At 40.0% G+C, this 12,340-nt stretch overlaps 1 protein-coding gene across 1 annotated transcript in view; it reads left to right on the top strand.

Moving 5' to 3' along the window:
• Window positions 1–11,751, top strand: part of SYCP2L (synaptonemal complex protein 2 like) — a 50,291-nt gene extending 38,540 nt beyond the window's left edge. Inside the window, exons 28-36 of the mRNA XM_074943499.1 lie at window positions 1,150–1,226; window positions 1,383–1,452; window positions 4,032–4,163; window positions 5,226–5,347; window positions 6,835–6,929; window positions 8,846–8,945; window positions 9,033–9,091; window positions 10,002–10,071; window positions 11,689–11,751. Of these exons, the coding sequence (XP_074799600.1) occupies window positions 1,150–1,226; window positions 1,383–1,452; window positions 4,032–4,163; window positions 5,226–5,347; window positions 6,835–6,929; window positions 8,846–8,945; window positions 9,033–9,091; window positions 10,002–10,071; window positions 11,689–11,751 (788 nt within the window). The remainder of the gene's footprint in view (window positions 1–1,149; window positions 1,227–1,382; window positions 1,453–4,031; window positions 4,164–5,225; window positions 5,348–6,834; window positions 6,930–8,845; window positions 8,946–9,032; window positions 9,092–10,001; window positions 10,072–11,688) is intronic.
• The last annotated feature ends 589 nt before the right edge of the window (window positions 11,752–12,340 follow it).

Raw genomic sequence — 12,340 nt, 5'->3', positions numbered from 1 at the left:
GTGCCTCTCATAGCAGTTGTGAGACTTCATCAGTGTTTTAAGTAAACTGTTTTGGATGGGTGGTGGGGGGGCACAAAGCGATATTTTGTTCCCTGCTACACAAGTTCAAGTCTACTCAGTTCATCACTACATTGGGAGGGCTTCTTATGCTTATGCTTTGTGCTAGACTGGTTTGTCATCCATGCTTGAATATCCAATACCAATAGATGGAGGGGAGAGGAAGGGGAAGAAATCGGATTTAGGATTTCTGGCACTTGCGAACTGAATATGACGTCAACATCAATGGCTCAAGTCCACAAAAATTGGAATTTTCTTTTCTGAATAGCACTCTTAAATTTGTAAAGAGGCTGTTAAACTGATTAATGATTTGTATTGTTTTAAACTTGAAACAAATCTTTGCTGAAGATTTTTCCATTCCACAATAGTGGTCTCTCTTATGACGTAAACATTCCTAACAGTCCTCTGTTACAGTTTACAATGTAATTTTAATTTAAGTATATTAGTGTATCTGTCATACATTTACATACTGCCTTCAGTGCTTCTACTGTATGCAAGTAACTAGCAGTTATGGATCTACATACACAATGCGGTTGTGTCCTGCGATATTTGGATCCAGTGTGGTGATGTGTATTATGGTAAGCTAAACCTTACATTTTGGGGCTGGAAAAATTAGCTGTCTGTCCAACAGTTTTTACAGCTTAATGTCTCCATGTCTGAAAAAGCTACTGTAATAAAATGCCATCTCATTCCTCTCATGTCCTAGCATCATAAAAAATTACCCTGCTGGTCATGTCCCTGCTTGTAGTTTGCCTGGTAATACAGAATTTTATATGTAGTGCTCTGAAGTATTTTCATTTTTCTCTGCCTTACTTTGTCCCCTCCAGGAGCATGCTTGCTGGAATAGATAGTGATGCGTGTATTTGCTTCAGATGTGCTCATTGCCACTGCAGCAGTCCTGGGAAGAGAGAGAATGCTGTTCAACTGCAGCTCAAAATACAATAGCGCTCTCTCTCATACTGATTGTAGAAGAAGGTGGTGGTGGTTGTTACTCACTATTCAATGCACTTGGTCAATATACAATCCAGAATCGATTGCCTGTATTACCTGTCTAATAATTCATCACTTATGCAGTTAAAGCACTTCTTTCAGATGATTTGGAAGCAGACGATCTGACACTACCATTAAGTGCATCTTCCCATGACTATTCTGATGCTGGAGAGAAGAAAGTGAGGTTTACATTTTACCCTGTTCTATTCTGTTTATATTACTTTTAATATGAATAGTTAGACAACAATAAGTTTTGTTTGGAAATGAGGTGGCCTTTTTTTTCCCCCATCTACAGAGCTAATGCAATGCACCTTTCTCTTTCCCCCTCTCTCTAGAAATATGAGGAGGTATCCAGTAAATTACCAGGAGAAGATAAAGTCTCCACATTTAAACGAAAAGGCTCAGGTATAATAGACACCATCTAAGTAAACACAGAAGCTTTTCTGCATGAAGTGGGGCGCCTAACTGCCCCTAGTCTCTCTGAAAATCTCCCCCATACGTCAAGTGTCTGAATAGACTTCATTTTCTTGTTGTGCAAATTGTGAGACTGTTTCCGTGCCGTAGCTCTTATACGACTTTACTCCTGTCTAGCACTCTCATTTATTTTTAGTGACATTATTGGTTAACTGAGGCCATCTTGAGCAGAGAATGCAGAGCAAAGACCCTAAGAATGGGGTGGGGGTGGGGAAATCTGAACCTTATTACAGAATTGGAACTATGACGTAATTAAATCAGCACTTCGTTTAAAAATAGTCAGTTATATTCCCCAGGTATAAGAGCGGAGGGTAAACTTTGTGCTCAAGGTTGTCCTTATATTTAATCCCTTTCCAATAATAACCTTTTTGGTTTTACTGCGCAGTATTTCTACTAAAGGCAAGCACAGTGTGGAGGCTTTACAATATTGAAAGGTTTTAGCTGCTCTCTTGTTGGGCACCAGCATGTAGAAATCGAATTCTTTTCTCATTTTGCTTGGTTACCATCTGCTGTCCTTTTGAGAGAGCACAATTAATTTGTGGCAGAGTGTATGTGTAGTTGTATTTATCTTGAGGGTATGCTTTATCTTTGTAATTTGCAATATGACACTGCTTCTGCAGGAACGTCCAAGGATCTTCTTTCCCTAGCACCTTTCTCTACTAACACTTTCTGTGTGGCCTTTGCATAACTGTCTGGCAACTAGAAAAGGACAAAGCCAAGAGAGTGTGGAGGGTTAGCATCTTGTTAGAGAAGCATGAGGGGTCAAGTTCTCTGACCTGAGGCATCAAAATGGAATGCCACTCTGATAGTAGTGCATGATTCGTGTCTTGCCTGGTCACTCAGTTCTTCAAGTCGCTAATGACTTTTATTGCGTTAAAGATGTTCTGTAATAACGGCTTATTAACAATGCTGCGAATCTTAGTTGAAGCAAAATCAAACAAATTTGCCTGGCTTTAGTGAAAAGAATTTCTTTAATCACTACTTTTAAAATGTATTTTCCCCCTCTTGTGACCTATTTTGTGTACAGTTTAATGATGGGATATTGCTTGTGTTTTCAACCTGTTTGTGAATATTTAATTCCCATACTTAAAAAGCATCAGTACAAACTACTGTCATCTGCTCTAGGTAAATAAATTACCAGTGACATGTAAGGACATGTCTTCAGTGAGGATGAATTCACATAATCCTCTTTTAATCTGCTGCTCAAGTGGAGCTGCAGCACATCCTTCCTTGTTGGAAGAAAACCAGCTATACGCTAGCTAAACGACAATAGGGTTTTGGTGTGTGATGTTCATGCAGACGTTCTCGACACTGATCCAATTACAAGACAAAACACTTGGTTCGCTGTAAGGTTGCTACTATGTTATTATGTATATATGTTATACCAAGGAACTGTTGGTTTAAAAAAACCCAACCCACCAAAAACCCGTTGTGAGTCTGAGACCTCATCTTCCAGGTACAGGCTGTAGGAGGTGAACCTCAGGCTTGAGTGGGTGTGTCTGTGTAAGCTGGGAATCCCTTCCCCTGCACCAGGTGTAGATATAACCTATGAGTACCCATACACCAGATCAGTCTAGCACTTTCCTTAATTACCATAGAGGAGAGAAGGGAGTCAGCGTGTCTGAATTTATTATCATTTGCAGTTAATGGTGGCTTTAAGTCAGCAGTTGTGGTAGCTCTAGTCTACAGTGTAAATGTAATCCTATTACATGGTTGGGTGGCTATCTGGTTATTTATGGAGAACATGCATTGTGATATTCTGTGTGCTTTTGTTTGGAGATATTCTTGGGGGTGTAATTGAATATTCAATTTACTGCATGAACTCTGAGAGGGTGCCAGCACCCCAAGATACCACTGCCCTGTAGAGCTTATGAGCCGCTCAGGGGCCACAGCTGCTCCTGCTGTGCGCTGCCTTACAGAGTTTAGGAATAATCCACAGAGTTCCTGTTTCTCCTAGCCCTAATAAACTTCAAAAAGCACATGTTGCACCATGCACACGTCATCAGTTGCACATCATTAAAGCTGATAATGAGGACTGTTTTTATAAATGTACTCCTTAAAATATGGCTTCTGTCTCCTTAGATGAGCCTAAGCCCTAAGAGCATTAAATTGGTATGTGAAGTTTGAAGTTTTACTTGTGATCCTTATTTCCCTCTCTCCAGCTGCTCTTGCTGGCACGCTGGAAGAGGTGGAGATGAGGCTATGTGCACTCACTGCCCTTGTCCGCATACTCTTCCAGCCATGTGTGCATGGGAGAAGCAGCAGTTCTGCAGAGGCTGTGCAGGGTCTGATGATGTAGGTAGCCTGTGCAGAGGAATAAGGAGACTCCAAACTGTCCTGCAGAAATGTACAACCAGTGTCTCAGATAAATTTGGATTGTTCACTGAGACTCTTGTAAACCAGAAAGTAATGCTAGCTATTGCAAGGTTGGTAGGTCACTGTTCAGTTGTGCTAAATATTCAGTGTGGAACTAAGTTATAGATCTCTACTGTACCAGTATTGTTTTTTAGATCAATCGCTTGGTGGTGTCGTAAAAAAACCTAAACTTTCAAGATGGCAAATGGATCAGTCATTTCCTGGCATTTCTCCTGAGCCAAGAAAACTTTTTGATTCAATAGAGAAGAAAAAGGAGATTCAAACAGGTAACACCAGGCCAGTGTTTAAAACAAGCATTTCAAAACCTTTGTAACTTGGCCTTATTGACTGAAATTGTAGTTTGTGTCCAAACCTAGAGAGAACTATAGTGAACGCCTCTTAAAGTGAGCCATTCTAATGGGATCAAATTGTGAACTTGCAAAAGTATAAATAACTGTTAACTCCATGGAAATAAATGGAGTTAGAGGTATACATTAGAGGAGAATTGGTCCCATTATTTGCAAGTTCTGGTGCGGAAGCTGCATGGAATTGACATACAAATGTCCAGAAATGACAGCAGTTTCAAGTGTACCTGCTCCCAGGTTTCAACTTAATGGACAGTCAAGCCCACTGTCTTGCCCCTTCTATAGTTACTAGCAACTTTTGTGGAAAGTACATGGAAATCACTACCAAAGCAGAATAGTAGTGGGTTGCATCAATGCACAGTGACTGTAAAGGACTACACAAGAGGCAAAGCAGTGGTATCAAGCCCTGTGCTACAGAGTAAGTCCTCCAGAAAGTGCAGAGACCACACACTTTATGAAGAGAGACAGTCTTTGGTTTTCCTGGGACACACTTCCCTCTGGGGAATGGAAGCAAAGGAGCCCAGGACGGGGCTGTCACAGGTTGCAGCCAGAGAGTAGCAGGATGTTTTTGTTGCCTCATTTCTGTACATAGTTTCTATTCCTAGTAAGGGGTTTATCTGGAAACAAGCCTGCTCATCAATAAGATATTAAGAAGCCCAATATTTTTTGGTCTGATGCCCCATATTTACATGTTAATACATTGTATACTTGGTTGGTGCCCAAATATCTGTTCTACAATACAGTCATTTGTAATAGATTGACAATTCCTTCTCAGACTTCCTCAATTTTGAGGTTGTTCTGTTCCAGTTTCCAAGAACTTTGGAAGAGTGACCGTGAAACACCGTCTCACCTCTAACATAGGTTGTCACTTGCATCTCATGTAGTGAAGGAATGTGCTGCAGGGCAACAGATAACAATTAGGATCAAGCCTGCTCGAGTGCTTGGGAAACATTTTGCATGGAGTTGCACCTTCTTCTCTTGCAGGTCGGGAATTGGATGACTCAGATGACACCTTTGTCTCCAAGATACTGCATGAGGATGTCAGTGATTCTGGTGTCATTGCTGCCTTTGAAAGCTTTACCAACCAACTAACGAAAACATTCTGGGTAACTCTACAGTGTGCATTATATTCCTAGTGTGTATTCAGTGTCTGGCATGTGTAGACCTAAACAAAGCAACCAAACAGCTGATTAGCTGGGATGCTTGACCCTACTGTCCTTAAATTAATACATCTGGGGGAAGGGAGTTAGTTAGAGAGTCCTTTATTCAGGAACTCATTCCCCCACATCTAGGTATGCTGCAAGGCCCAGCTATTCTCAGAAATGTCCAAGGGGAGGTAATGGATTGGTTGTGAGAGGATGGTTTTAATTGGAATGGAGAGTTCTTTTAAGTGAAACTTTATTCTGTGATGTCAATTTAGATGTTCCAAATAATTTGATGGAAAGAAGGAAAGGAATAACCCTTTTTAATCCTATCCCAACATAATAGTGGCATACCTACTTCTTCTGGTTGCAGGGTTGGGGCCACATATATATTTAGAGTGTATACGTATACATATACAGCAGGAGGGGGGGGAGGGGAGAGATAATTGTATTGTTTTGGGTGGGTTCTTTAATTTATGGAAATTATTGGCTACTGTACAGACAGAACAGTGACCAGTAATGTCCATAAACTAAGTAAGCATCTTTTCTGTAATGAGTCAGAAAACTATATAGGCTGACTGAGTAGCTAGAGCTTATGTAGACCTCCAGGTATGTTCACACAGCATTTTGGAGTTTGTGGGAGCAGACCTCCCAGTGTGGGTCAACAGATCTGGGCTAGTGCTCTAAAAATAGCTGTGAAGACAGCACTTTGAAGATGTTACTTGGGCTGGGGTGTGGGAAGGAGGGGTGTGGGCTTCACCTCCTGAGTCACAACTTCAAAGCGCTGTCTATACTGCTACTTTTAGAGCACACCACAAACCCTGCAGGCTCAAGCCTGTTGACCAAGGCTGGAAGGCTTGCTCCAAGATGCTGTGTAGATGTACTCATAAGGACCTAGACATGTCTCTTTGGATTTATATTACATGGAGGCAGTTGATTTACCATGGAACTTAGTTATGACCCCAACACACACTGGGGGGAAAAATCATATTGTTGTTGACCTGAGATGGTGCTAACTGTCTGATTTTGCAGCCCTTCTGTCCCACTTCAGGGTGTGAGTAAGGACTGTAGGATAAGGCCCTGTAACTTCTCAGGCAGTTATCTGTTCTCTTTATGGGTTAGATGTTCACTTGTAGCATACTCTGTGTAATTTAAGGCTTTATCTACAGAGTTCCAATGATATAAGTAAAGGAGTGAAAGTAAATTGATTTAGTTAAACCAGTATGAACCTTTGTGTAAACACTTTTTAAAAAATTTGTTGGTTTGTGTCTTATTTCAGGTTAGCTTATGTTGATTAGAAGCAGGTTTAAACTAAACCAAAATAAGTTTGCAATGTAAGAGGTGGCACCAGTTCAGCTAAACCAGTAGAAATGTATGTGTGGACAGGTTTTAGACTAAGTGTTTTGTTTTGGTTTGACATTGTATGTTAAGATGTCTATATTGTGCTCTAGTCCAGGTACAAAAGAATGGAGATTTGTGCAAAGAATGCTTTGAAGACATCTGAAAAAAGTGTGTCAGCTTTATTATATCAAATACATCAATGCAGGTAACTAATTTGCTACTTGCCAAAAACAGTTTAAAATTTGCATGAGTTTTCTAGTAACCCTGAAAAATGAATGCCTTTTGTAATAGAAACTTGGCAGTAAAGTATTGCACTTCTTAGGGTTACAAAACAAAATGACAGTAGCTGACTTGTTTAAAAAAAAAAATACATTGGGAGGAGAGCTCCTGTGATGTTCACTCGTTTGTGGTGAATAGGGCTGTTCGCGTATAATGAATCCCTCCTGCACTAGTGGAGCTGTATGTATAGGCAATGTTGTGCATAACCCACTTTCCCTGCAAGGGGGATGAGAATGGAATCAATGCAAAGGGTACTGGAGCCAAGAGACTGGACAACAGAGGCATTTTGTGTCCCGTTGACTGGAAGTGCAGGTTAAAAAGTCTGCTTCCATGAAATTCTTTTCGTTTGTTACACTCAAATGGCATCACTTGCCTCCCCTTTCAACAGAAAAATAATGAAACAGAAGTCAATTTCTAGAAAGCTCTTCATACTCTTAATGTCATCTCTATAGTCAGTTAAGCTGTGATGCTTAACTGCATAAATATAAATCTAATTAATGCACAAGCACAGTTTGGGATCAATATTGATATAGACTAATCATGAACATCTCTCACGTCCATGCTCACGAATGTGCATCAGTGTGTGGGATTTGGCAGTGTGAAATAGTTCCAAATTCATGGCAAGTATTACACCTTTAACTTACAAACTACACAGGATACAAGTACCTCCCATTGTATCCCTGCTGTATAAAATATATAACTCACATGGTACCAAGCGCCTGTCTTGATGAAAGTAAATGCAGAAGCGAAAAATCTGTTCATTTCTCTCGCCGAAGCTTAGTGTGGGTTTACAGTAGAAAGCTGCTGCTGTGCCTTTGTATCTAGATTTTTCTAGAACTGGTCAGAAATGGAAACCGCCATTTAACAGGAAAAAAAAACAAAACTTTTGCTCTCTCTTTCTAATCAGGAAATGTTGTCAGTTTTCAGATTTGAAAACCCAGCTCCTAGGTTACTTTCTCCCTGTCACTTTCAAATTCAGTAGAATATTTTTAATTGGGGGGAAAACTTGGTGGATGGCCTTGTGTCCCCATTAACAGACATGCTTGATCAGCAACAGGCTCCATTTTAACAGCGATATCCCTGGATAAGCCCATGGGATTAATATACTCTTCAGAGGAGCGGGGCTGATGAAGTTGCTGTTCTGTGGTGCCAAAACCCACTGTAAAATGTGCTTAAAGCAAGTGTTTGCACCTTTGGCCCACTGACTTTAGTGGTGTCCAGGAGCAGCAGGAGTCAGTGCTTTTATAATTGCTCACTATGAGCTGGACAGAGATGTTTGTCCAGTGCAGGCCACTGAAAAGCTGCCATCTAGTATAACACCTATGGTACGTACTGTTCAGGCACCTATCTAAAAGCCGTACCCTAGGAAGGTAAAGCCTTTACGTTATATAACCAATCCCCTGAATCCTCTAATCCCCATGTGCAAATTATTCTTGCTTGCTCACGTGTATATGGCTGTGGTATCTTGGCAATGTACGTCCCTGGGGATAGTTCTGACTTGAGAAATGTACCTGCTTTTGCCTTATTTCCAAGAATTTCCTTATGTTTACCTTTGCAATATGTTGCTCTTGCACTCATCTGAAGACGTATACTCAAGTTTTTTGGCATACTATTTCCTGTGCTAGCTATATTGTAACAAATGGTTTACGTTCTGCTAAATAGATATTTTTTTAAAAAATCAACGGATGTTGTGTTGGAAAGAAAACACCTGCTTTTGTTTGTTTTTCCTTACAAATCTGCAGAGCTGTGGCCTACATAATTCATAAACCAAATTGCAGCAGTCATCTGCTGTCTTGTAATGCTGCATTTTAAAGATGTTGAACTTCTATTTATTGCCTGCAGACTGAATAAATTGGAGAACTTCCACAAGGTGGTTGTCCAAGAACTTGCCAATCTTGAGAAGGATACTCAAATTTTATCCATCCTTGAGAAGGACACAGTGGTGTGTATGTCTTTGTTTTTTGATCCATACATGGATTGAATGTCCAGTTCCAAAATAACACGTGTACTCTTTGGGAAACTCTTGTAGGACTTTTGGAATAAACAGTCCATCAAACTGAGCTCTTTCTGTAATCATCAAAGGCAAAGGTATTTATCTTCCAGCTGTCTCTTAAATATGTCATTTTAGAGATTAGGAAATATCTTTGCTCAGTCTTAGTTATTTAGTTAAATGGTCAGTTCTGATGCTGGTCATTACTTCTGTGACTTTTTTATTTTAGAGAGACAAGGTAGGCGAGATAATATCTTTTATTGGACCAACTTCTGTTGGTGAGAGAAACAAGCTTTTATTCTGTTTTAATCAGTGCTGCTTGGAAACCTGTAATTAGTAGATATGGACCAGAGCAGCAAAATTTGGATTTAAATAGTCCCATAGTTTTCAGGTGCTTGGATCTGAGGTTTTGGTACAGGACCACCTTTATGTTGCTCACATGTGCTTGAAGTAGGTTAGCAGGTTTCATAAACCCTAACGTGGCTGTGGTTCTTTGCAGGTTTCCCTGGAGTTTTGGTTTTGCATAAACCCAAAATGCAAATGGAAACCCTTGACTCCCCCAAATTGGTCCTTACAGCTCCTTACCATCTTAACATAGCTTGTCAAGGTCAGCATCCTTGCTCCAGTATCTTCTGTTATGGAGCAGCTGGTCTCTGACTGGGATCTTTGAGAAAGTGCTAGATGGCTGGTCCCGATCTTCTGTATTTGAGAGCATGCCTGATCTGCATTTGCCTCCACATTTCTGAAGTGGTTTTCTTGAGGAGGCTGGAGGCTCTCGCTATTCATTCTGGGTAACTGGACAAAATAAAAGCATGTTCGCTCTGTGGCTAACAGTGGGAGCCGGGTGCACTTGGTACAGAAGTCCAAGGGTTTTCCTTATGCTAGCTACTCTGCTGGCTGCTGAGCTGCAGTTAGGGGAACCCCAGGGATTTAGTTATGAAACAGTAAGCATGGGCACACTGAAAGGAGGCCATCCAATGAGATTCTCCACCTTTATTTTTCTTCCAGGATTCAGACTATGAATTCAGTATTGGAAGAAACTGTGAGGAGTTTTAAAGATACAGTACAAAATACAACGGTAGGTGCTGTACACCAGCAGCTTTGTATCTGGATTCTGAGCTGAGGAGCAGTTGATCAGCAAATGGAGTACGAATCTATTTGCTGAGGAATTGTTAATGAGAAACGTTTTTCCGTTAAGTAGATAAGGCAAGAATATTCCATCTAGGATGTTTCATCATCTGGTTCAGCATGCTTCGTGATGGTTGGCTGGGAAACACTGTGCATATAAGCCCAGTTCATCATTCCGCAACCTCTAAAACAGCTCCTTACAAAATCTGTTGAACATGATGCATGTTGATCATAAAACTTTGGCTTGTTCTGAAACAAACTCTAGGTCAACCAACAGCATTGAGATTAGATTTTCCTAATTCATGTTTTTTGTCCCTTTTCTTGCCAAAAAGTCACTTTGGTGTTTCTTCTTATGAACAGTGAAATCAGCATTTTTTGAAACCAATTAAAAATAGTACAAAACTGCAGAATTGGTGAAGTGCCATTTTTAACCTTTTGCCCGGTCCTTCTCCTCTTGCATTCACACCATGAAAGGGCCAGGCACAGTCATACCTCCTTCTAGTGCCCCCATAGATCTCTACCATCACCCATGGGGGACAAGGAGAGACTTTCCTCCAGGGACTATTACTTATGGCTAAGATTTAATGACATAATAGAGCCATTAATCTTCTAAAGTGCTAAAATAATACTTCATTATTTAAAGAGCATAACTCTAGAAGGTCACTTGAATTTTCTCTTACTTCCTGTTTCCTTTATATTTTTTAAAGCAAAATCCAAACCCTAATTTTAAAATGTGAAAAATCTCTAAAATAAATACTGATTCCTTTTACAGTAAGAGATGATAAAACTCATGCTGAATTATGACTCTACCAAGGATCTAAGCTACATATTTCGCATAAGCCATTGAGCTGGTGCTAGATTCCAGCAGGAGAACGTTTAACAGCTGAACTAAACATTCAAAATGTTCTAGATGAATAACCAAGGTTCTATCAAGCTCAACCCCTCTCCGGCACTCCCAACACACACACTAGTGCCACTGTTCATTTCTTATATGTAGACCTGTTTAATGTCTCTGGCATAGCTTTAGAAGCTTGTGACCACTGCCTTAGTATTCCTGTGACGGTGGGATCTTCTGGTTTTTGTGATTTGTGCATAATGCAGTTGGTGTGCATGGTGCTTTAGGAACTCAAGAAAGCCAGTTCCCCATACCAAGAAGGGTAAACCATATGCTAGTGATGATAATTATATGAGCTAAAATGACGTTAATATGGCACTTCAGAGAAAATCTTCTTTCACTTACATGTCAGATCCTGAATTCAGGATCCAGTTTCCCATGAAACTGGTGGCTTTGCAAGCACTTGCCAGTGGAGGGAGTGCAGCCCTTTGCTCTGTTGTGGGCAGCACTTTTGAAAATGAAACGCAGCACGCTGAATCCTGGAGTTGTCACATCACAGAAGATGCTCAGTACCTTGCAGTATTATGCTCTTAACCGAACAACTGGCAATTAAAAATAAACGGTTTAAAAATTTATTTCTAAATTTCAATTAATTCCAGATTACATTTGAAAATTTTTATATTAATATGCTCATATTTTTTTTCTAAAATACTCTTCTTTTTCTCCCTGCAGTATGAACATCCACAGGAGAAGGTGGAAGAAAATAGTAAGGTGTTCGTTGTTGCTTCTGATTAACAAAACACTATATTGTACTGTAAAACAGTTTTTGAAGACATCACACACCTTATGTTGTTTCTTTCGAAGAACTCTGAGTCTTGTGGAGAATATGGAGGATGTATTTTCCTCACTCTCCCCTCTCAAAATAATTACAATGCTATTTTTGACTTCTTTTTATTACTCAGGTGTCTCCTTCCATTGTCCATAAGGAGTGGCACCCTTGGGTTCTTTGCAGTGCTACCTTTTAGGTCCAACTTAAATTTGAGTTTCAAGGATGAACAGAAATCCAAATAAACATCATGCTTTATATCACAAATTGATGTAAAATGGATTGCATTACACGTTTTGTTAATACCTTTACAAATAAACTCCTTTAGTCATTATAGGCTGTTCATTTAATGATTTAAGCAAAATGTTGCTCATTTGTGACATTAAATTCCCCTTCATTTCTTTGTGTTTATAAAGAGGAGAAAATCATTTTCTCTAAATGGGGAAAATATCAATTTCTCCATCTCTTTAACCCTTTAGTAACTTAAGAAAAGCCTGTTTTTTGTTTTGGTTAGCTGGGATGTATTTCCAGGGCCCAATGGGTGAGCTAGGGTGCACT

This window comes from Natator depressus, chromosome 2, assembly GCF_965152275.1.
Source record: "Natator depressus isolate rNatDep1 chromosome 2, rNatDep2.hap1, whole genome shotgun sequence".
NCBI classification, from domain to species: Eukaryota; Metazoa; Chordata; order Testudines; family Cheloniidae; genus Natator; species Natator depressus.
The sequence above is the reverse complement of the archived record's forward strand: the minus strand, read 5'-3'. Positions and strand labels throughout refer to the sequence as shown.